Genomic DNA, 24,773 nt, shown 5'->3' on the forward strand with positions numbered 1-24,773 from the left:
TTTCCATTCATTCTTGTACACATAGCTACAACACACATCAGAAAAGTATTGTAAACAGTTTGTGATGGGTGGTCTTAATTGAACCATCGTTACGTGTAGTTGTGACTTCAGTGCTGAATATTCAATTACCTAACATAGCCTACAGTTTTTATTTGCGCAGAGACGTCAAAACAACAACAGTTCATTCATTTCACAAGGCAAGCCGGGATGCAGCAGTCCACTGACTCGGCACCCTTTCGTCGGGTTATAATCGTAGCTGAAGTTAGTGACTTCTTCCCGAACTTTTTAGGCAACTATCAGGACTGGAATGGAACTGCGTCTGGTACCGTATGCAAATATTTGTGCTGACGTAAGAGATCATGTGGTTTTTGGCGTAGATCCCCCGTGAACGAGAATTTTTTCTACTGTTGTCTTTAGGAAACGGTAGAATCTTTAGAATTAATCCCTGTATTCGTTCTGTTCATCGATATAAAAGAACCAGTTTTGGAACCGTACGCTATATAATCATACCATCATCAAACGCAGTGGACAGGTAAGAATATAGCTACCAAACTCAATATTTCACAAATGATGACGGATATTGACATAGCTAGCTAAGTCCGAGTAAGCTTTTTAAAACTAGCTCGTGTTAGCTGCCCTGTGTAAAAGGCGTCACAGCTAGTCTACCGTTAGCTACCAAGTTAGCTAGCAAGCAACACCACTTTCATCCCTACCATGCGCAGCCCCTGTAGCCAGTTTAACGAGCTAGCTTAGCCGCTAAACTTTGGCTGTCCCATATTGTGCAGGCGGCAAGCTAATTGGATATCTGGCTAAATTATATTGCCCAAGGAATAATTGATGTAACGAACGGGTTAGTCAGCTACCGAGGAAATTGTATTCACAGGCGCAAAGTTTGACTGGATATCTTAGAAAGGACTTAGTGGTGGCTAGTCAATGCTGGGGAGCACGTCTAGCCAGACAGCTAGCTACTTTTTCGATTTCGAAATAACCAGTAAAATATGGCTCCCGATTTTGAGATGGCGCTTGCTAGCTATATTATTTCTTTATCGCTCAATAGCTCGTTAGGTCGAATATTTATCTGTAAGGTTTACGTCTCCGTTTTTTCTGATAATTGTTAGTTTTCTCCAGTTGTTAAATTTGCAAAGTGACCGGCTTTGCTGCCAGGTAGACAAGACAAATAACGTTAATGCTAGCCGGTTAACCTTTCACTTACGCCTTCTTGCTAGTTAGCAAGACGTTAATAATTCACGTACATAACCATAATGTGATGTATTACACACCGAGTAGTGGTCTTGCTACATTGGACGTAGGTTCCTGAACTAGATAGCAAGCTAACTTAATTAACTTGACATTACGTACGTTAGCGAGCTTGTTGTAACGGTAGTGTTTTGATTTTCAGCTTGTCTGGCGTCTGTGCTGTGACGCTTGCCATGACCTTAAACTGCCTGAGAATTTTCTGTAGCTAACGTTAGCAAAATGAGGATTATCGGATATATTTCCTCATCCAACTTTAGTTAACCAGGTTTCTGTCAAAATGACTACGGTTGTTGTTGCTTTTGATGTTATATTATCTAGCATTACATAATAAATATGCTTTATAGGTGGCTAACCGTCTTCTCCCCAGAGCCTTAATGAATCTGAATCTGCCGATTTTTAGATAAGACTATCTGAGGTCACGCAGTTTTTATATCCTCGTCCTCAGTAGACGTGGCTTCCCGTTATTGTAGCATTCTTCATATTAATTTCATTTTTCTATAGCTAATTTTCTCAGCCTTTGGAACTACAGCAGAAAGTATAAACATTGAACTTGCCCTCAGGAAGTGAAACTGATACTATATATATATATATATATATATATATATATATAGAATTTCCAGTCGATGAACCACTTAAAAGACATGTGGTTGTTGCCATCAAATATAACGTTATAGCCTATATAATTAAGGTATAGCCTTTTTTTTTTAGAGAGACACTTGGCTTCTTAGCGATAAGATCATGGAATAGACATCACTGTACATTGGCCATGTAGCCCCCCTGCTACAATACATTAGGGGGAATGGGGTATTTTGTCATTATCATTGTCATATTTATTTTGTGAAGATAAAAGATGCTATGTGGGTGAAGAAAAATATGTATTTTTTAAAATTGTTGTCCTGGTATATCAGGGTTTGAAAAGTAATCATCAGGCGATGTTGTGAACCTGTAAGGTCAGTGTCAAAAGCTGTCCTCTCCTGACTTTGAGAGACTCATGTTTATGAGGCTTATTCATTTAGTGAGTCTGGAGTTACTAGGATACTGCCTATATGAAATTTGATTTACAACATCCTTCACAATAGAATTGTCACAGAGCACTGGGATGAAAGCATATTCTGTCACTGAGTTCAAATGAATGAATGTTTGTAAGATAATTGTCAAAAACAAATGATGGAATGATGCAGATTAGGTAAGGCAGATGAATGGGGTCTGCTCCGTTGACTAATTTAAATTTTGTATATGTGATTAATGACAAAATGTGTGCTGCTGCGTGGAAGCTGCTGTGTGAATGCATGGTTTTTCTAGCAGTGTTGCTGTATCTATGCTATCTTTTTTTAATCTGCAGTCTAACGTGACAGAGGGGAGTGTGGCCAGCTTGTATGTTTTGACGTTTCTACTGTTGTTGCCATGTTTCGTGTTTGTGTGCACAGTATTCCTGGCTGTTTTGGGAGATGGGAATTGTATTTACCGTGCTGTTTTGCACACACTGCGGCAGTCAAGTCTCAGTTTGCATTTGTACTCCACGGTTTCCTGCAAATAATTAAGCCCGATCCAATCCCCTTGTTTTGTTTGAAATGTCTTGTTCATTTTGATCAGCTGCTGCATCTCGTTGAAATTTAGATGGTGTCGTTGCTCATAAAAATGCCTTTAGTGTGATTGATGCCTGAAGGGAAAATTATTATATTTTAATTCTTTTTTTTTTGTGTGTTTTAAAAAACATTTCTACAATGTAAGACGTTACGTTTCTGCTAGTACATGTATACCCTCATGTTACCTCGAAGAGAAGGTGCATTTTATCCTCCGCATAATTAGACTGCCTTGTCTCTGAAGTTCACAAAGTCACGTACAGCCAGAGGGCTTCACACCTGTCAACATGCTGCTGTGTTAGAGAGGGAGCTGTTATGCAGACCTCATGCTCGTTTTTCAGTTTTTCACTTTCTGGCTGAGAAAGCTTTGAGAACAACGCCTTGTCTTTTTTCAGAAATTTCCAAGGCTATAGAAAAAGATTCAGTATGTTGCAGTATACTCGATGCTGACTGTCTGCCCCTGACCATTTCATCATTCATTCAATTCATTCATTCATTTATAGAAAGTGTTTCGCAGAAACAAGACTGAAATACTCTCACCTTAAACAATGGTTCTTTCTTTTGCCACTGTAGAGATGAGTGTATTTCAGACTTGTTTCTGCAAAGCTCTTTTTATAAGTAAATGATGAAATGATATGGGGCAGATACCTTTTTAAAACAATAAGATAATACACACATACCAGTTTCACATTTCAAGCCTATAGAGGGGTCTGTGTAATGGTCAAGCTTGTACGGCTCATCTCTATCATTATAAAGTCTGATTGCTGTGTGCCAGGAGGAATGCTGGAGGCGTTTGGTCCTGGCAGGAGGTGTGGAGAGAGCCGAGCTGTCCCTCATTTTCCTACCAGCGCTTTTTACTCTGGTTTGAGGTAGAAGATCATGCAATGGGTGGGGTGGGTTCATCATCTCTTTAAATAGAGATTGCTGATGAGGCCTCAACCTGATGAGGACAAAGTAAATTAGCAGGAGATCATCCACCGATGTGCTTGTTCGAGCCAGTTCTTTCAACAGATAGAGATGTTTTGGTGCCTTTATCGTCATGTCCTGGACTAAGTAACTGTGAGAGGGAGAAGAGTCTTGGTGCCAACCCAAGTAATGAGCAGTTGGAACGACAGGCACTTCCTCTCCGGCCGACCGTAATGGTGTCATCGCTGGGCCTTATCTCACACGTGTGATTTGCACTTCATAACTCTTCTTACCATTTAAGATCATGTCATTTTGCAGGGCCCATTCATTCAGATGCTGGGCCTCCAGTTGCGTAGACAGATCTGAAAAAAGGGACTTGATGACAAGGCTTCTTGATAAACTGATGTCACCTGCATACCCAGCAGAAACTGTGTCATCAAAGAGTGTGTTCCTGGAGCTCATATAGCTCCCCCACCTTGAGGGACTCCAGAAATTATTTGGGTCCAGTCACTGTGTGTATGGTTAGCGAGCGCCCTTTGAGTCCTTCCATGGAGGTAGTTGAGAGTCCATGCTATGTCTTGAGGAACTGAAATGACCTCAGAAACGTGCAGCATCATTATTGTATGACTCTATCAAAGGTCTTTCTCATATCTGCCAGTAGTACCCGGATTACTGTAGTATCTTGTGAGTCCAATGCGGTCAGCGAGGACCAAAATGCTTTGACTCAGGCAGTTGTGGTTGAACAATTCTGGTGGGTAATTTGGTCCTTTACAACTGAAAGGATGTGGTGACTGTTTTGTTTTAACATACACATTTCTAGATGATTTGCTGTACTACACATCGAAATCTAAAGCTAACTGGTGTAAACTGGTTTGGTTGGTTTTGTTCCTGGCTGTATGGGAATGGGCACCACATTTGCACTTTTTCGGAGTTGGAATCTTGCCCTCTGAGAATGACTGATTAACGAGATGAGTAATGACAGGAGCTACAGCTTCAGCATATTCTTTTAAAAACCTAGAAGGAATGCCATTCAAGCCTGCCGCCTTCCTACTTTTTAATAGTGAGAACTTCACCTCTCCAACAGAGCAAAGCTCATTCCTATTGTTAGATGTTGGAAGAGGGAGAATTCCCAGTGAAGTGCTTTCACACCAAGCCCCTGCAAAGACATTATTTAATACTGCCTTTAAGGCTTACATGGCTGGTGCAGGGGTCAGTCATTTCAACCCTCAGAGGCTAGTGAAAGAGCAAGTGAAAGAATGAGTCCAGCTGCCATATACAGTCATTCATTGACGGACCTAACCAATCAGAAGGCTTTGCTCTCCTCAGCCGGGTGCTTTGATTGGTTGAAACTAGTCGGTGACAGAGGGCCTGTTAAGTGGTTCGTTAGGCTTCAGCAGGCCGTCACTAATGTGAACCGCCTTGTCAAGAGCAGCTGGTTTCTGGTTTCAGAGCAAATGCCCATGTTGCATATAGACTTCAGTTAGACCAGCTGTTGCGTTCGAGTCGGTGCTCGTCACACGCTAGTCGTGAGCCGCGCTGCAGTGTGTTTGTTGCCGCGCAGTGAGAGAGGACTGTGGCACTCTGCTTTGTCGTCACCCATGCTTGCTGAGGGTGCTTGTGTGGGTCCGTCACAGGTTTGTTCTCATTTTTATGCAAGGAGGCCTCTGGGCATCAGTGGATTCATTCTATGGGGCTTCATCTTCCACGAAGGCTACAGACGAACGGTTCTTTTTTATGTGGTCTCTGGCTGGTGTAAAGCTGCAGGTATTTCAAAAGGAGCATGAGGAGACTGCAAAAACCCCTCAGACATAAAGCCCTGAAAGTAGGGGGTTTCCCTGGGGCGCATCTGCCAAATTCTGCATGCTGCCCTAGTCCTCCGCATTCTGTCTCAGGTTCTGCCCCAGTCTCTTTTTGAATAGCTCTGCCAAATGGTGGCGTGGTGCAGAAAACAAGTCTGAGATTCTTGTCAGTTGAATGGATTCATATTTTGACTATGGATGATCATCTGACCCCGAGTGCACATCCTGTGTTGTTATGGTGTCAATGCCTTATGGTTGCGCAAACCTTAAATGAGAAATCTCCCTTTGGTTCTGGCTGTGATTTTGTCAGTTGACCGCTTCAGAACTGTTCTGTATTGTTCAGCTAGAATTCATTTGGCATTGACCACAGCAGCAGAACTGATTTTGGAATGGAGGTTAAGCGGTCACATGACAGATGATCCTTATTTTATTTCTCTGATTATTTTAGCTTCAGGGACAACATTTGTAATGCTATTCGTAGATGCCTGTCTCATTTTACAGATACAGTTCGTTTCTCATTTTATTTTAAGTAAGCATCTTGCCTACCCTGCCTTCGTGATTTTTAAATGTTATTTGTCAGAGACATTTGATTAAAGAGATGCTTCCGTAACCTGCAATTTTCAGTGATATGGCACATCACAAATGTATCGGCAGTTGAGATGACTGATGAACCACCTAGGAATCATTGTCACAAGGGTCCTGTTATCCCCACTGCTTAGCAAGGTGCTAGCATAGCATAGCCTAAATGCCTGCCTGCAGTTTTTTGTAAAGAGCATGAAAACTTGGCCTTGTTTTTGGCCCTACCCATAGAAAAACACTGTGTGGAAGCACATGCTGATTTCCCCCTCTTAGCACCAAATGTTTAGTGTTGCTATTCAGGCCCAAGGAATGCATTAATCTGCTGATTTCCTGCCTGTGTCAGACTGCGATTTAATGTGAGCTCTGAAAGTGCTGTCATGTCAGGTGACAGGTCATGACATCCAGTTTTAAACGGCATGCTTCTGAAACTCAAAGTAGAGTAGAATAATTTCCTCCAAGGAACTCTGGTTATGAAATCGGCATCAAAAACGAAATATGTAGGCTAACAGGAATACAAAAAATGCAGAGCACAGTTCACTCCTCTGACACATGCACAACAAAATGGATAAAAACAGATAGCAGACGAGAGAGTAAAATTATATAAGGCATTCCAGCACCCTCCTCCCCAGAAAACACCCCTATGCATTTAAAAGTCTTATTAATGTTGGCAAAAAAAAATTAACTGTTGAGAGCTCTTTTGGTTTTAAATGGTGGGCAGTGGCGTGCATTTGACATTTTGGCACCTCTTCAATAGATGACTATATCCATATCCTTTATTAAATTCCGTATCCTTTATTAAAATATGTTCCTTCTTTTCAGCAGTGATGTGCATATTTGCAGTGTTGGACTTTCATTGTGTTTTTGGTCACTATTGTGTGTCTGTGCTTTGCTGTTTTTGTGTCGCTTGGAAAAACTGGATCAAGCCTTTCTATAAATGCTTTGGCATCATTCTTCAAAAACCCCAAGACTGCCCGATTAACAATAGATGAAATTTTGATGTATGTTTGCAGTATGCACTTACAGGGACATGTAGCCTAAGTAATGTTTCTCTATGCACACCACTACATACCACTACATACGTGATTGAAACTATTGGTAGGTCTAGCCTAGCACTTATTCACATCTATTTTCTTGTACCTCATGCTTTGAACACTTTACACTGTGAATAATGCTTCATGAATAATCTTTGTAGGAAAAAATACACTAAAATGAACATTTCAGAAAAAAGCCTTGCTTTGCCCAGATGACATTGTAAACTATGAAACATAAATGTTCAGTAGTTTACCCATTACCTCTGGATGCGTATAAATACTGAGCATTATTAAAGAGAGGTCATGCATGCATTTGTCATTTGGCTGACTATAGGTCTAATTAGCCTATAATGAATTAGCCGATTTGTAGTTTGAATAAAAATGGTCTAAACTTCCATTTTCTTTGTACAGTAAGGAGATAGTGTGTTAATGCTATAGAGTATCAGCATGCCATGACTTAAATGCTTCCCATGCAAAATATAGGCCTTGGTCATTTGTAAAGCAAGTCGTTACCTAGGTGGCCTATGTAGCCTTCTGTGTTTTGGTTTCTGAGAACAGCGTCTGTACAGGCTAGGGAAGAGCAACTAAAATACACAAATGGAGCAACAGACTGTGCTGTACTGTTCGGGAGACCACATATAGGCTAATAAGAAGCAGACAAGCACACAAGCAAACATCCACTTTCTCAAGAGCTGACCAGCGGACAGATTGTCAGACTAAAGCCATTTCGACTTCAAATTGTGCAAGTCTAATCCTTCAAGCAAGTTGAAATCATGATCACACAAATAACATGAATAAGGTGCAACGGCTCATCAGTTGTAGTGACAGAATTAAATGTTAAGGTCCAAAGGTTCATGTGGCAAATAGCTTGTCAGCTCAGGCTGGTCAGTGTTGGTGGTGGGAAATGGATGTGGCGGTCCGTAGACAGTACTGCATGTGGCTGTGGGCATGGTGCATGGATGATGTCATAGCTGTGGGTTGGGCTCCCCTGAAAGCCCTTGCATTTTGCACTCTCCTGTGGGAGACCTGCACTCAGACAGCCTCATGCTCCTGCTGTAGTCCCAGTATTCCCATCATCCCCAAATCACTGTGTCTGAAGCTTAGGGAAAGCACAAGAAGCAACGGCCACAATCTACAGTATCCATGTGAAATGTCATGTGTTGTAATACATGGAATATTTTAGATTTAGCTTGTCTCGTCTTGTGCAATTAAAGAAAAGAAGCCAAGTGCCCGTAACAAACAACATAAGACTGCATATTTTATCAGTCCTCTAACCAGGACTGTCTCTGCTAACAGGTTATCGTGTGCTGACTTGCATTACAAAGACTGATATCAGAGGCTGTTGATTTCTTCACCAGATAGACAAAACTGATAGATACTCTGTGGTGGAACTCTTTGCTACTGGCAAGCAAACGAACCGCTTGCCTCGCTTAACAATTTCATTAGCTTGGAATTTGGCAGCTGGCTAAACAAAAAAATAAATAGATGAGAGCTGCTCAATAGCTAACTGAGCACAAAGAGAATTTAGACTGGGATTCTACTAGCTATGTAAGAACAAACGGTCAAGCCTTGTTATTTGTATGCCAGGCTACCTTGAGAAATATAAAGTCATGCTCTCTCCGTTTGTTCGTCTGCTTCTCACGCGCTGATGCCCGTGACGCGGGTCTGCCGGCGCACTGGCTATAGAAACCGCCTCTGAAAGCCGAGACGCCGAGCAGGGACAGAACTGGTGAGAGAGAGCGCCGCGAGGCCGGCGTCGGGAAAGAGCCACAGGATTCAGTGCCTCAGATGGGGGGGGGGTGGTGGGGGGGGGGGTCCATGAGCCAACAATATCCCTGTCTTTCTCTGCCTCCGTCTTTGGGGGCAATCTGTATATTGACCCAACCCCTAGAGATAACAAGAGCATGAGCTGAAACAATATTGGAAAGCGGTGCTATTTTAATGTTGCAGAAACGGTCCGTTACGTTTCCCGGTAGAACAGGTTTGCCGTCGGACCATGCAGTAATCGGCTGCCCATGGTAAGATAATCGGTGCTAAAATATGCTGCGTTGTTTTCAATGGCCTTTTTTTTTGTCACGTGGGTACATGCAGCAGACCACCATATACTGCCAAACAGCCAGCCAGCCCGCTGTCCCACTTTACACCTGCTTACCAGCTCCTGCACGCAGCTGCAGCAGTCTTGCTAAGGAGCTTCCAGACGTGGTTTCAGAGACGGTGTTTTGAAAGGTCTTGCGCTGCGTGGTTGTTTTGATCTGCAGGGGCTGAGTCCTGTACCGGCAGAGATGACGAATGCCGCTAAGCGTATCGGAGTGCCATAGTCTTGGCAGCGGCCGTTCTGGTATTAATTAAGCCTATTGTTCACTGTGGGAAACTGCAAGCCCCATACTTTTCACTAGTTTCAGCCTGTTGGTTTTGCAGCCATTTTGGGAGGTTTTTCCTGTACAGTTGGATGCTAGATTTGATTATGCTGATGACAGTGTAATTTTAGAACGTCTCATGTTGGCTAATATTTTGTTAATATCCACGTTCCAGTGCACCCGTTCCTCCTCTTCGGTCTTTGACTGTTGAAAGACTCGAGACTCAACGCAAGAATAATTTTTGTCAAAAAAGTGACAAACCTTTTGACAAACCAAGTTCCATTGATACACAGGCTCTAGTTTAACAGGCACCCAGTGAACAGCAAAATATCTCATGGGGCCTAGGCGGCACCGGCGCATTTATTCACAAAACTCTCCTGAAGGTTCAGGATTGATGTGCGAATGCTTGCTAGTTGCACCCGTGCATTTTTCAGACGTGCAAGCGCTTGCAACAAGCGCCGCTAATCAGATGGACTGAGAAGCATGTTAATAACGGCAAAGCGCTCGACAAAGTTGCGCGCTCTTAATTATATTCATGCCTACACCGCGGAGCGCAATAAGATGAATTCGCAGACGGCGTTTGTTATTTAAATAACCCTCCAAAGCCTCCTAGCTCATGCTTTCAGCGCAGGTTCCCTAGGTAACAACCTTCTATTTTTCAACAAGTACAAAGCGGTGCAGTCTGAGGTCTTTGCAGGCGAAGACTCTCCACACAATTGGAATTCCTCCCCTGCCATTGGGCCAGAGACCCGGAGGGAAGACGGGAGGTGGGCGTGGCGGCGGGCGCAGGAAGTCCAGTGAGTAACGCTCGCAGACGAGCGGGCGTCACAGAGGGGGCAGGCCAGCCTCACAGTTCCCCAGCATGATGAGCGGACGAATGAATATTTCATTATCGTGTGCTCCAACGCTCGACAAAAACAGACCGCACACACGGGCTAGTGAGACGTGCTTGCAATGCCCATATTGTTAGAGACAAATATAATGTCCTCCCTTCATGTGTGGTTCTCATAAATTCATTCAATTGCTGTGTGCTATCAAGCTGCTTCAGCTGTTTTTTATTGTATTTTATTTATTTATTTTTGGTGGGGGGGGGAGGGGGGGTTGGCCTCGCATGACATCGAGGGCTGCGCTGCATGGCTACTTTGATGTTTCTCTTCCGGCTCGATCGGCCTCACTGCCTCCGTCAGCGTTGTCGGGTATTAAAATATAACCAAGAAGCTCTAGAGATCGAATCGCTGCAAAAAGCAGCTATAAACTACACATTAACGCGGACTTCTCTCCTTAAGATCCACAACAGTCCGTCAGTGTTATAACTGGATGTCATCCAGCTTTGCCAATTTTTTTTTCTGGAACTTCTCATGTTACCATCGTTAGGTCCAAAGGTGCCAATAATCGTCCAGTAACAGTTCTCTTTCATTGTGCTGGCACTATTTGGCAAGTCTGTTATTCAGAAGGCGTTCTGTCTTGCAGCATTTTTACTTTTCTTAAGTGTAGGCTGCCAAGCTTCTGTGTTTCTGAATTACATTGATTCCATCAACAAAGTATAATGTTCAGTGGCCTATTTATTAAAAAGAGGAAACAGCATTCTTTCAGCGCATTGGCAGTTAAAATGACAGCTGTTATAATGAGCTTGATCTTCCAAGAAATTTCTCGTGCAGATATTTTTGTTACCCGCGCTCTAGAAATGTTACCTTTTTCCCTCAGTATGTTGAGCCTCTTCGTGCTAATTAATTTATCAAATATATAAGTTGCCTCTTTGCTTTGATAAAGCAGCTTGTTATACCGCATGTTTGTGTTAATGGACCAAACATTTGGCTGATATGGCTTATGACTCAGCTACAAGCTTTAAGTCTGTTTCTTAAACCTAATGGAGACTTAAACATTATAAAATTCAGGTTTGGGTAAAGTAAAGTCATAATTTTAGAAAAGGAAAATAAATTTGAGCAGCGTCATCATCATCATAAATGAGTCCGCCCTGAAAATATCTCAAAAATGATATTGTATTATAACTTGTAACTTGAATTACACAGTAGTGGTAAAGCTTGTTCTGTTTTGGTCATGCAAATCCATACGAAGAACAAAAGAAAGCCAAGAATTTAAATTACATGCTGAAACAGATCAACACTGATGTGAGTTCTTACCTATTGTTTTTACAATATAAGATTTAGTAATTGTATGTTCTCTGCTCATTATTCATGTTTTAGGCTCATTTTTATTTTTTATTTTTTAAAGACTCGTGGCAAAAATGTGCTCAACTCAAGCAATGTGACAAATGGATGCTGAATCCTAAAAATGCACATAAAGGGAAAAACCAGACAGCACACCAGAGTGCTGTGCTGAAGGACAGAGGCAGCTGCACAACATAAAATTTCACATGTATGCTTATAATTGTGAAGCAGTGTTAGAAAATGAATGTGTTCATGTATGCAGCCTCGGAAAACATAACGCCTCTGTAGAAACTGTTGGAGAGTCATCTTTGGTCATAGCTACGCTAATCTTGATACTGATTTGATGTGATGCGGTTGATACTCTGTGTAGCCCACCTCATGATAATCATCTTTGCTAAAGGGTTATTCTCGGACTCAAGCTGTGGAATAGACTCTAGATGTGTTTAACTGTACTATCATCTGCGTTAATAGATTTTCTCTTTTGTTTAAGGGAAAAGGGCTAAACGTGGGTTACAGTGTGTAAGCAGAAAAACAAGCTATATTTCAAAATTAATGTCAAAATGAAGTGTAGTATTTTTAGCAGGTTGAACGACCAGGACGAATAAACATTTAGTTTGAACAGTGTTATTATTACAGCTATTTCTTCGAAGAAGAAAATAATTTATATTTTCCCCAATAATCATTTAACACGAACACAACAAGCACACTTGGTAACACTCCTGGTTTACCGGTGAAGTTTCCCCGCAGAGGCCTGGTTATTGTTCTTAGCCTCCTGACCTGCTGAGCAGCGCCTTGAACGCCTGACAGTCGCCCTCCTCCCGCGCCTTTGAAATGCTAACGTTTTAACGCTGCTCGCAACTTTTAATTGGTGAAGCCTATTGTTAGCGCGAGACCTGTCGGCACTGTTCTCGCCCGCGACTGCAGCGTATTTGCGGCGTTTCGTTTGGCATGGCGCGCCCACCTCCTCCCTCCTGCCTCTCCCTATGCCTGCTTACAGTAGTACAGTTTGTCCTAACTCTGGGAATGGAGCCATGGAAGTCCAGGCAACACGTTTCTACTCCAGCCAGATAACCAACATTTAGCCGCAGAACCGGGCGGCGCGGAGATGGTTTAAAGGGCATCGTTGGATTTTATCTAAAAAAAAAAAAATTACGAACGATTTAACTGCTATCCATTCTGTTAGAATTTCTTACGGGAAATATAATGAATTTGATGATTTCTGGAAGAAAGGTATTTAAAAATGGAAACCCAGGTACACAGCAAATTAATTTAATTATTGAACCAAATCCGTTAGACAAACGTTAACCCTGCTGGACTTGAAGAAAGCGAGTTTTCATCGATTTAACACTAAACTTTACAACCAAATGCTTTTACCTGCCTGGCCGCGGTCTCACTGACTAGCCCTAGGTTCCCTTTTAAGAATGCATACGCTATCCATAAAGATTGTAACTCGATACCGCTCCAGCTAACTGTCACATTTGTATTCTCCCTTTTAAAATATTCAGCACTTCCAGCAAACGGCCCCCACTTGGGTGTGTTCTCAGAGTCCTCATAACCTGGCCTTTTGCAGCATGTTTAACTATGTAGGAGCACATGAAAGGATGTCTTTTTAGGGAGGGGGTTGTTTTTGCGCTTTGATCCGCCATCAACGGGGAAGTTTTGCGGCTCGTTGCTGTTGTGTGCTGCCGCTACAGACTGCTCACCCGTAAGAGAAAGGACAGCCTAAATGATTTCTTTGTCTGCAGGGGTGTTTGGAAGAAGGAATGGAGAATTGGCGTTTTAGTACAGTTGGACTTACACAACCAGCTCACAGTGTGCTGCCAAACTATTTCCCTGCTTGGCTGGTGTTTGAAATAAAGGTCTTTATTAAGATGTGCGCAGTATCCAGGCAAGATGGAAGAGGACTCAGAATTCTCAGAATTGTTATTTTAGGTGGTGTACAGAAGGGTCACAGAGCAGTGGCTGGCATTATACTGTACTGCTTTTGGTGTACAATGTCCAATGATTAACCGGCATTTTGCGGTTTTGTTTAACTAAAATTATACAATGCATGGGGTGTACAGGGTCCAGTAGGGTCCTTGAGACTGACTTAAATTTGGGGGTGTACAATTTCTCTAATATGGAGTGTTTCCAATAGTTACTGGAATAGCAACTGTCTGCACCCCACCCTCACAAGATTCTTTGTATTTCTACATGACAAAATGTATAGGCTAAGTTGCAAAGAGAAGTAGAGCCATCAGTTCCATTTGAGGGGGAGTTTTCTCCTCTTTTTTTGGTATGGATTGTATGAATGTAAACAACTTTCAGTACACTGAATTGGTCTTTTTGTGATTTCATCAGCCTCTGAAGAGTTTTTAATTCACCCTTGAATATGGTATTTAATTTGACATCTTTCAAGTAGCTGATTTTAGGAAGACATTTAAAAGTTTGCCAAATTGGTGCGCGGGAGACATTTCCCATCAAGATATCCGTGGGGAAATTAAATGGCTCTACCTGCTGTTTTCTGGTTGCCATGGCAACATATTAGTCTGGAGCTCCACCGCTGTATTTGAACATTTCTCCCCAGAAACAGGGAACCAAAGATGTTTCAAGTTTTAATTTTTCTCAGTAACAACTTGGGCGGTGCCCAGCACCTTTTTTTGTTTTAACTTCTGTGAGTGTGTGTTTCTGTGTGTGTGCACTCGGTGCAGGCTGTGCAGGTTGTGTGTGTTCACTGTCACACCATACAGTTTGTCTAATTTGTGCTTACTCCTACCTGTGTCTGTAAGTAATTGTACTGTTTCCTTGTTGATAAGGCTTTAATGGTCCCACTGCATATAAATTAATTCTATGCTAGCTTACACTCAGCTCTCCTGGCTAACGGATACATTATTTTTTGAGGGTGGTCTCTCTGTTTGCCGTATTGAAGCTGCGTCCATTACAGGAAAATAAAGCACAGCTGTGTTGAGCCCGTGATAGCAGGCGTGTATCTTAATCCCATCTAATGTTGTCTATGGATGCCTTTTGATATTATCCCTTGCTGTCTTTCGGTATGGGTTTCATGAATGCATATTTTGATTTAATCATTTTTGTAGTCGAGCTTAGCAGCACGGTAGGACAAACATTGTCTCGAATTTTCATCCCCCCAAAAAGTGTGTAACGTTGCTCTTTGAAGGACAGGCTTCTGTGCTGGCAGAGGGCATGAAAAAAGCCCCGTAACGTTAACAGAACTGTTCATGACGTTTGTCTTTAAGTGTCATGTGAAGTGGACTTGTGGGTACATTTCTCAGTCTGTGCCTCAGCTGTCAGACTTGGTTATTTTAGCGCGGTACGTGGAGCGTGAGTGATGCGTCGATGGCGCCGTTTTCTGTGATGCGTTTCCGCGAGTCAGCGGCATCGCTCTCCTGGGACACGTCCGCCGCGCTTTCCCGCCGCTCTTCCCGTGGGCGCTAAAAAAAACGATCCGTCAAAGACGCCGCGATCAAACGCAGCCCGAGCCGCCGCTCCGAGACGGCGACGACGCTTCGGGTGCGAGATCCGTCAGGAGCCGCCTGGACGCCCGCTTGAGTCACGCTTCCCGAGCGGGAACGCGCGGTCGCAGCGACGGCCGACCGCGTTAAAACGGCCGCTTTCTGGGGGGAAGGACGGAAAGCGGACGGCGTCCGGACCGTGAGAAGCGCGCGGAAACGCACGTCGCCGAGGCTGAGCGCGGTCCTGCGCTCCGCTGATAAGGCTCCAGTTGGAGACAGCGGGACGGCGTTGGTCATTAAGAGACTCCCACGAAAAATATTGTTCGGAATGAAGGTCAACAGATGTTGACCTTCCTGTGAAATATCATCGTTCTTCCCCGTTGGCCTCATGGAAAAACAGCGAAAACAAATAGCTAAGAAAATAATTAATTTTTAAAAAATATGAACCCTCGGTGTAGCGCAGCCGTCATGTGTGCCCAGTTAGCGCAGGCATTTATTTATTTATTTATTTACTCACTCATTCATTCATTCGTTCATTTATTCATTCATGTATGCATGTTGCAGGAGCGGTCAGGGCAAGTTCACTTGTGAGCGCGCTCAGTGGCTGCGGGCCGCGGCTCGGGGCGGGGGGAGGCGAGACGAGACGCAGGCTCATGCATGTTTCATTAGGCTGGCCCTGCCGCGCGCGCACGGGGGCAGATCAGGTGAGCGGCGGGGTCCCGGCGGAGGCGGGCGGGGTCCCTCCCGCCAGAGCACTCCCCTCCCCCCCCGCGCCTCACCTCGCCCCTGCTCCGCCGCGGCCCGCCTCGTCCTAATTAATACCTGCCAGAAGAAAAAAAAATCGTTAGCATGCGGCGGCGAGGTAACAGAAGGGCATCTCGCTGAATGCGGTTGCCGTGGCAACGGCATGGAATCGAAGCTCCCCTTAATTCTCCATTTTTAATGAGGAGCCTCTAAGGCTCCCAAAGTTGGGATCAAGGAAGTGCCCAAATAACGGATGGGATATTTATGCTGTGCATTCACTTTTTTTTTTCTCCCCCCTCTGCATGACCGGTTTTAGTGAATGAGAAGCAGCTCGTGGACATGATTCAGTTCTCTCCCCTAGACCAAGGGCCTGCAGGAAAGGAAAAGCTGAGGTGGGTGGTGCCATTTATGTACGTGTTTTTAAGAACTAAAGGCTTGTTTTTTTCCCCCCCTTTCTTTTTGTAATGTGAGGCTTTCAGTGAGATAAAGGAATAAATGACAAGAGAAAGCTGCCATATTGATTTCACAGTTTACATGCTGAGGTCCTTGCAGTTTATGGATTAATCGGAAGGAGCTGTTCGCCTCTATTTTACCTCCACAGAATATATGCATATTAATCGAGTTGCAAATTAGATTGTGCTGTTGTAATATGTACTCGTTTGTATTTGCGTGATTAGCATTTACCACCTCAATGTTAGACCCCTCCCACTTTCCTTGTGTGTGTGTGTGTGTGTGTCAGATTTGAGGGGGGGGGGAGATTTGCATATATCAGTTTTGAATTAAGCACTGTGTGACATTACAAGCTGAGGTTATTTTGCAACCGCAGTGATTGCATAATTTGAGATTCGGCCATTTCAAACCCAAAATCATGTTTCATTCACAGCTGTGTTTATTAAGCTTCTCGCTGAATTAAGATTGCGCCTCACACTTAGTAAGAGCCTTCAACATTGAATTGTGAAAAAGAAAAAAAAAAGGATTTGACAGGATTTCTAAAAACCAAATAGGGGTCAGACATAGTCAAAACATAATGGATTGGATCTGCTTATAGGCAATTTATCCGTCATGAGCACTCCCCTTTCTGCTTGATGTTATTATGCGTCTGTGCATTTGTGTGTCACTGTAATTGCCCACTGCATTTTAACCGTGAACCAGCATTTATAACCAGTTTGTTCTATTTAAAAGCATTTCTGCACAGAGATGTGATTTGCTTTAGAAAAAAAAAATCCCATTAGAAATGAAATTTTGTCATCAAAATGACTCCCAGAAAAGACCGGAATTTTAGCCTCACCCCGCTGTTTAGCGGCAGGGCTGGAACGGAGGTGCAGCCGGGCGACGCCGGTCGTGCGGCTCAGCTGCGTTTTTAAGGCATTGTAGCGCGTGTGCCCGGCGTTTGCTTGCGCGCCGCCAGCCCTGCGCGGCGGCGGCGGAAAGGTCGTATCAGGCTAGCGCGCCTCCCTCGCCAGCCTCGGGTGGCGGAAACGGCGCGCACGCGGAGAGTGGCTGACAGCCCGCGTTACGAGCGGAGACTGCCCGCGCAAAGCGACCGTTTCGCAGGTGTCACGGAGGATCGTGTGATTGATCTGACCGGCGCGCTCACAGAGCCCCGCCAGGTGTTCTGATTCGCTCTGGCCCTCTCGCAGTCCCTCCTCTGGCACATTCTTTCTATTCAGTCGTTGTCAGCGTGATGCTAACGTGGGCTAGCTTGTGCGTCGTGCTGCGGTACACTGCTTTGGCCCCGACTGTGGAATGGCCAACTGTACGGCTTTCTTCCAAGATACTAAGATGCCTCTGAAAGGGGGGGGGGGCTGGCTTAGTCCATGCGATTAATTTTATTGCCGGTAATTTTGAAATGAACCATGACAAAAATATGTAATCATTTATATACTGCTGTTTCAGTTTTCTGTATGGCTGAATTCCTACCAATTGCATTGCTTACCTAAAAAGCAATTTTTTTGCTAGTATTTCCTTAGCAACATATTAATACAGGGCTCAACATTAATGGGAGCCTGGTTGCTCCGAGTTACCAATCTGTCTCAAGTAAGCAATTTTTTTTACCTTTCTTTGCTACCTGAATGCATGGTCAAGGTACCAGTTTCCATTGCTTCGTATGGAAGTAAATGTAACATATATAAACAAATACCTACAAATACATATAGTAATAAAAAGGTAATATAAAATAAATATATAAATATAAAGAATAGTAGGAAAAAAACTGAATTGAATGGCATTTCTCCATGTTAGTTGGTAAGTTAATTTATGTAAGCTAGCTAGCAGTTAGCAAGTTAGCTGTGTTGGTGCTATGTTATTCTGCTTCTCCTGACACATGTCACACCTAGCAACAGAAGCTGGTAGTGGAGACAAATGTTCAGCGCAAGATGTTGGAACTAAGTGGAAATTTCATCAAAATGTAGGCATAGTATCTGAAAATTACAGCCAAAAAAGCACAATATCATAGTCAGTTTTAGATAAGATTATAACACACTGATGAAATGAAAAGTCAGTTTAACCCCTCCATGGTTAACTTATGGGCACCACTAGAGAGGACATCACATAGGACAGTTGATCTGGATGTTCTCCCCTTGCATTTACGGGTTAACAGAACCCAAGCATATTTAAATAAATTCTCTGCTAAAAATGTTTTGCTGTGTTTTTACTTTTAAATGGGAAGGTAAGTTTTGATTTGTCGTTCACCTCTGGCTCATTCATTGACATCATTGCTGTTCTACGGGATGCATCAGCAGGAAAATGCACCTGCCTGATTGACCTTCTTTTTAGTGGAGTAACGACAGAAGTCTGTGTTGGTCGGAGAAATAAATTTGCTGTGCTATCAATTGTGCTGTCAGTTGGAAATGAAATAAGTTCAACGAAGGGCTTTTAATTGGCTCACATTTAGATACAATTTGTGTGTTTGGGTCGATTCCATCAATTTGCATTGCTGTGACCTTAACTCAAATTTCTAGAATGTTTTAATTAAACAATGTGTATATTGTTACACATCAAGTCTCTGTGTAGGTCTTTTTAAAACAAATACTAAAATTGGCCCAGTGACCCACCAGTTTTCAGGCTACAATTTTGTCCATTTGTGCAACCAAGCACTGACTAGCGTTAGCCAAATTGTGCAACCACTTTTCTAAATTGTCAAACCCTGTGTCAGGTGCCTATACTCCTCAAGTCCCCTTGTATAATTAGGGTGTTTTCACATATAGTTATTTTTAAGTGAACCAAAAAGTTAACCAGCGGTAAATGTCTTTCTGTGTTCCCATTGTAAGTGGGTCCACTTGTGTTCACACAACAGCTCCCTTGGAACACAGACCCCACCTTTGTAACGTTGGATTATGGGCAGGGGTTGACATACAGTAAGTGCTATGCCAGTACGCATCAACAGCAAAAAGTTAAAATGTATTGTTAAAATTGTATGTCCTAACGGAATGCATACCTAAAATTAGGTAGGTATTTTCATCGTTATGACAAAAATTGGCATGCATTTTAATTTTTTTGCCATTTATGCATACTTGTGTACCAGATGGCCTCTGCAGATGCGTTTATCATTTGGTTGAGCTACATTTTGAGGAAGCTGATGCAAGAAGAGCTCAGGTTTCTTCTGACCACACAATCCCCCAAACACCACCAGCAGCCATTCTGCTGTATTCAGCTAATGCCGGGTACACTCAGAAGTCACTGCAGCTGCGTAGAATCAATGTATGGCAAGTCTCGAGGTATTAGAGTGTACTGAAAAACGCAAAGCGGACTGGGGCTGCTTTGTGTTCATAATGCACAAATTAAGTAGACCTGGAACCACAAATGAACCATGCTGGTACCACCACCTGTGGTGGTTGAGTTCAGTTCATTTCAAAGGGGTCTAAGTTTGTCTGGTGTGTTCACATATGTACAAAAAGTGAGAAAACGCTGTTAGTGCTGTTTATTTATTAATGTATTTGTATAGAAATTGTATGGGTGTCCGCTTGGTTAAAGGAGAAGGAAGTTCTATGGATTTCTTGTTAAAGGAGATCATATCTGACATCTTGGCCATAAAAGTTGACACATGCAGTCTATTAACTGGTCTGACAGATGTTTGGAGTTACAAAATACTGGCTTTAGTATACATGCAGTCATCTGAGCACGTGTATAAGAAGACAGCTCTTATCACACAAGGAAGTAAAGCGATTTTTAATACGTTTTTTGTCTCACATCAATTTTATCCGCTCATTATTGGCACTTTCCATCCCTGTGAAATTCTCTGTCAGTTCACGAGAGGTAAATTAGTGCACTTTGCTTTTGAAGTACGTGCAACCAGCTGGCACTACTTAACCTCTGCAGTTCATTATCATAGCTGCCTCGCAGTAGGACCACACAGCTTGCGCACACAGGTTTCACGAGCCCAGTTCATCTCAGGAGTTGTTGGAGAACAAGGGGCAGAATGCCCTGCTGACTGGAGCCCTCCCTCCCAGAATCATGCTGTGGCTAATTAGGCATTATTCCATGGGGAACCCGCCTATAGTTTGTACCAACACAGGAGTCAGTCTGGGCAGTACCGCACTTAAGAACAGGAACCAGGTGCACCAACACAGGAGTCAGTCTGGGCAGTACCGCACTTAAGAACAGGAACCAGACACTGACCCAGACGATGATTCAGTATGCTGTTTGTAATGCACAAGCAACTTGGATTTCCACAGATGAAATTTAATCCATTTCCAGGAGAAATATTTCTTGACCTTTTCATGGCTGCAAGTGGGCTGTATGCTCAGTATTTCAACATTTGCTGATGTTGTCCTATGGGCAAGTTTACCGTGCAAGAACTTTAGAGCACACAGGCTGAAAATGCAGTGTGACTTGTAGAAATGATTTTAAGTGACGTGGGGAGGCAAAGCCGGAGGAAAACATACCTGGAAACATGTTAATTATTCTCAGTGTTGTTGAATATAGCCATCAACCTGAATAGAGAGAATATGCTGAAGTCTAGCTTGGCCATTTAACCCTTTGAAGAGTGTGTTTTTTGGAATGGAAAAGTGTTCTAGAACTCAATTTCTTTCAGTTACCAGTAGTCTTTGTGATATCAGCATTAAAATGTTCTGTTAAGAATATTATAACCCCATATTTGTGATCTCACACCGTAAAACATTTTAATCCTGTTAATTAAACATGACTAAAATAATATAATTTGGTAGAAAATACTGGTAGAAAAGCATCTTAGAAATTTTCTTTCTACATTCCACTCTGTCCACACCCCAATCGTGATGTTAGAGTACCTCTTTGGAGGTACTGCTACCTCATATAATCAGGATATCATGCAGGGAAATTGTGAAGCCTACAAATTTGTTCGTTTTTAATACGACTGAACACTGCCGGCACCTGATTGGTGAGATGCACAACCTGTTCATAAACCAAAACAGTCCACTAAAATATGTCTCTGAAAACATTTGAGATGAGAAGTGGGCCATGTAATTGCTGAATCTTGATTCATATTTGATCTGCATTGACTAGTCTTGATAGCAGTTTGATACCAGTTCTGTGAGCCAAGCACAGCTGCGTACAAATTCATTTCCATAGAGTATAGGCTTTTTGAGATAATGGTTTAAGTGATCATTTCACATTCGTGCTTACAAAATAAGATTATGTATACAGCATCATCCTCAAAGATTAACCTAAAAACAAAGCTTTAACATTGCATTCTCATGTAATGAAATCTTTCTTCTTTTTCTCCCTTGCTTTAGGTCAGAATGTCTGTAATGAAGTTACATGAAGTGCCCCATTGGAGCTGACACTCAGTCAGCAAGAGACTCCAGTGCAGACAAGAGGGCCGAGGACAGCCCCCTCCTCAGACACTGACACACCCTCCTCCCCATTCTGCCAAAGTTCCATTGTAAGGCCCATACCCCGTTTGGAGCTATGGCCAGTCGAAGGAAGTCAACCATCCCTTGCATGATCCGAATTAATGAGATGACCGAGCAGGATGACTCTGAGGACATGGAGGTCTCCTCCAATGGCACGGTGGAGAATGGCTCGTCACAGACCATGCCTGCTGCACAGTTGACTCCGGACAGGGAGACGGACAGAGAGAAGCTAGAGACAGAGGCTCGGTTACAGCGGAAGCAGCAAGGAGGCTACGAGTGCAAGTACTGTCCCTTCTCCACCCAGAACCTGAACGACTTCAAAGAGCACGTGGACTCCAACCATCCCAATGTCATACTGAACCCGCTTTACCTGTGCGCAGTGTGCAATTTCAACACAAAGAAGTTTGACATCCTGACGGAGCACAATGAGAAGTGTCATCCTGGGGAGAACAACTTCAAGTTCAAGCGGATCAAAATGAACAGCCAGACCATCCTGGAGCAGACAATCGAGGGTTTAAACGGTGCAGTTAGCCATGATGCTGCTACCGCTCGAGGTGCTGAGGGCTTTGCCACATTCCCTTTGGGCAAATCAACTACCATAAAGATTGGAAAGCCCAAAACGGACAACAAACAGTTTTTCCACAAAGGGGAAAAGTTTGAGAACCATGTAGATGCCCTCATCACAAAAGACCAAATCACTGCTGTAAATGTGAATGGGACAGTTATCATCCCTGAAGCGACTATAAAGGAAGGGCTGTCTCACGTTATGCCATTACTGCAGCGCCCGCCGAATTATAACTTGGTACCAAAAATCGCTGTCCCTTTGAACACCACCAAATACAACCCGTCGCTGGACAGCAATGCCACCCTGATCACATCCTTCAACAAGTTTCCCTACCCAACCCATGCTGAGCTTTCCTGGCTGACGGCACAATCCAAGCACCCAGAGGAGCAAATCAAAGTCTGGTTTACCACTCAGCGGCTAAAGCAAGGTATCACCTGGTCCCCGGAGGAGGTGGAGGAGGCCCGTAAAAAAATGTTTAATGGATCAATCCCACCTGTGCATCAAACCTTTACTGTCCTGCCGACCCCACTGAACCAGCCAGCCAAAGTCACCCAGCCCCTTATTCAGACTGTTCCTTGCCGGCTCTTCGGACAGTCTAGCATAGTGTTGACGACTGTTGCCAATGGGTCAACCGTGACCTGTCCTCCTGTTGCACTGACAGTATCAAACCAAGTGGAGACCTTCAAGAGGCCCTTGCCAGCCTCAACAGTGGCTCCCGAGGTGAAACGCTCCATGGTCGGCCCAAAAGCGGCGCCAGTGTTGGGCCTTGCAGGGAAGAGGCCCACTCCAGCCCTGGTGACAGCCCCAGATGTGAAGTGGGTGATGTCTGGTCCAGTTGGAGCCCTAGAAGGGAAACGACCTATGGCACCCCCAGCTGTGCCCCCTGAAATGAAGAGACCCATGGCACCACCACTTGTTGTCCCAGAAATGAAGCGACCCCTTGTAGCTCCAGTTGTTTCTCCTGAGCTGAAACGACCAATGGGACCCCCGCCGGTGCCCCCAGCAGTAATTCATGAAACTAAGCGCCCTGTGCTGGCCCCACTGATCAGCCCTGACGGAAAGTGGTCCACAGGTCCAGGTCCTGAACTCAAACAGACCATAACAGCCCCTGTGATGTCCTCTGAAGTGAAGCGGCCAACCATCATAAAATCCGTTCAGCCCTCCCTCAAGGTAGCCTCCCCTATTCCCAGCTTTCCCTTGGACTGCAAGAAAACAAGAGATCAAATCGCAGAGCTGCAGACCTGTCAAGTGAAGAACCAGCTTCCTGAAGACCAGGAGGTACATCGGCTGATCGAGACCAGTGGTGTCTCCCAGGCTAACATGAAAAACTCTTTTAGCGACAAGCACTATCATAACCACAAGGCCGTACCGCACTTAAGCGTTGATCTTCTTCCGAAAGACATGCTGAAAAAATCCATACCCACCCAGTTTCCTCTTCTGGAGCGAGTGAAAGGGAAAACCTCTGAGCAGCTTAAGATTTTAGAGGACAGTTTCCAGAGGAGCAGCTTCCCAACACTTGGTGAAATTGATGGCCTTGTAACCGAAACCAGACTTTCCAAGAATGAAATCACCAGCTGGTTTTCGGAGCGGCGTGCCCTGCGGGATAACTTGGAACAAGCCCTTCTGAACTCCATGAGTTCGAAGAAGGCGCATATGGAGGAGAGGGTGCTGCGGCAAGGCACGCAGAACGGCGTTCACGAGCTGGAGGGCCAAACTAGGAGGTCCCCGCTTCCCATCGTCGCCCCTCCCACCTGTCCCACGGCTATCGACGGCACATCACTGGGGCAGCTCAAAAACGTTTTTGCACTAACGCGGTGGCCTTCGCCTGAGGAATACAACAACCTGGAGGTCCAGACTGGCCTGGCCCGCACAGACATCGTCCGCTGGTTCAAGGACAGCCGGTTGGCCCTGAAGAGTGGGACCTTAGAGTGGATGGAGCTGTTCCAGAAGCTGGGCGGCAAAGACCAGAACGGTCTGGGCTCACCGGCAAGCACTGAATATACCCAGAATATCCCCAGACAGCACTACCAGGACGGGAAGACGCAGCGAGAAAAGGATGTCAAGAGGTTCTCTGAGGGCGCAGCGCTCAGCAGCCAGGAAATCAAAAACTGGTTCGCCAACAATTTGGGACAAAACACATCCGACAGCAAGAACGGCATCCAGGACGGACGAGGCAGAGAGGATCATGGGGGATGGGTGAAGATGACTGTTGGGGTGGACGGAGGTTTAACTGGACAGGAGCTGGTCTCAGATACTGATAATGTGGCAGAAGACATCTCTGGAAGGGTGACTGGATAAAGTTGTACACCAGGTAATCGCAGAACATAAGAAATTCAACCTGAAGTGTGGGTTAATAATCCTTTGTAAAACCTTTTGAGCCCAGCTTCCATTTAGTTGTTCAACAGTCTCATCAATTTCAGTGAATAATATTTTTTTTTATGTAGGTGTTTAATACCATGAAGGTTTTTTATATTTTTAGCCAAGTAATTATTAATATTAAAACT

The 24,773-nt window shown here is 44.0% G+C and overlaps 1 protein-coding gene across 2 annotated transcripts in view; it reads left to right on the plus strand.

The window, feature by feature from the left end:
• Nucleotides 1–217: 217 nt before the first annotated feature.
• The window catches only part of LOC135261502 (zinc fingers and homeoboxes protein 2-like), a 28,043-nt gene continuing 3,487 nt past the window's right edge, over nt 218–24,773 (plus strand). The window contains exons 1-3 of one of the 2 annotated variants that reach the window (XM_064347854.1): nt 218–532; nt 16,190–16,265; nt 21,585–24,580. In XM_064347854.1, coding sequence (XP_064203924.1) covers nt 21,760–24,567 — 2,808 coding nt within the window. In that variant the 5' untranslated portion in view covers nt 218–532; nt 16,190–16,265; nt 21,585–21,759 and the 3' untranslated portion in view covers nt 24,568–24,580. The remainder of the gene's footprint in view (nt 533–16,189; nt 16,266–21,584; nt 24,581–24,773) is intronic. The other variant, XM_064347855.1, reaches the window with a different exon arrangement.

Source organism: Anguilla rostrata, chromosome 8 (assembly GCF_018555375.3).
Source record: "Anguilla rostrata isolate EN2019 chromosome 8, ASM1855537v3, whole genome shotgun sequence".
Classification (NCBI taxonomy): domain Eukaryota; kingdom Metazoa; phylum Chordata; class Actinopteri; order Anguilliformes; family Anguillidae; genus Anguilla; species Anguilla rostrata.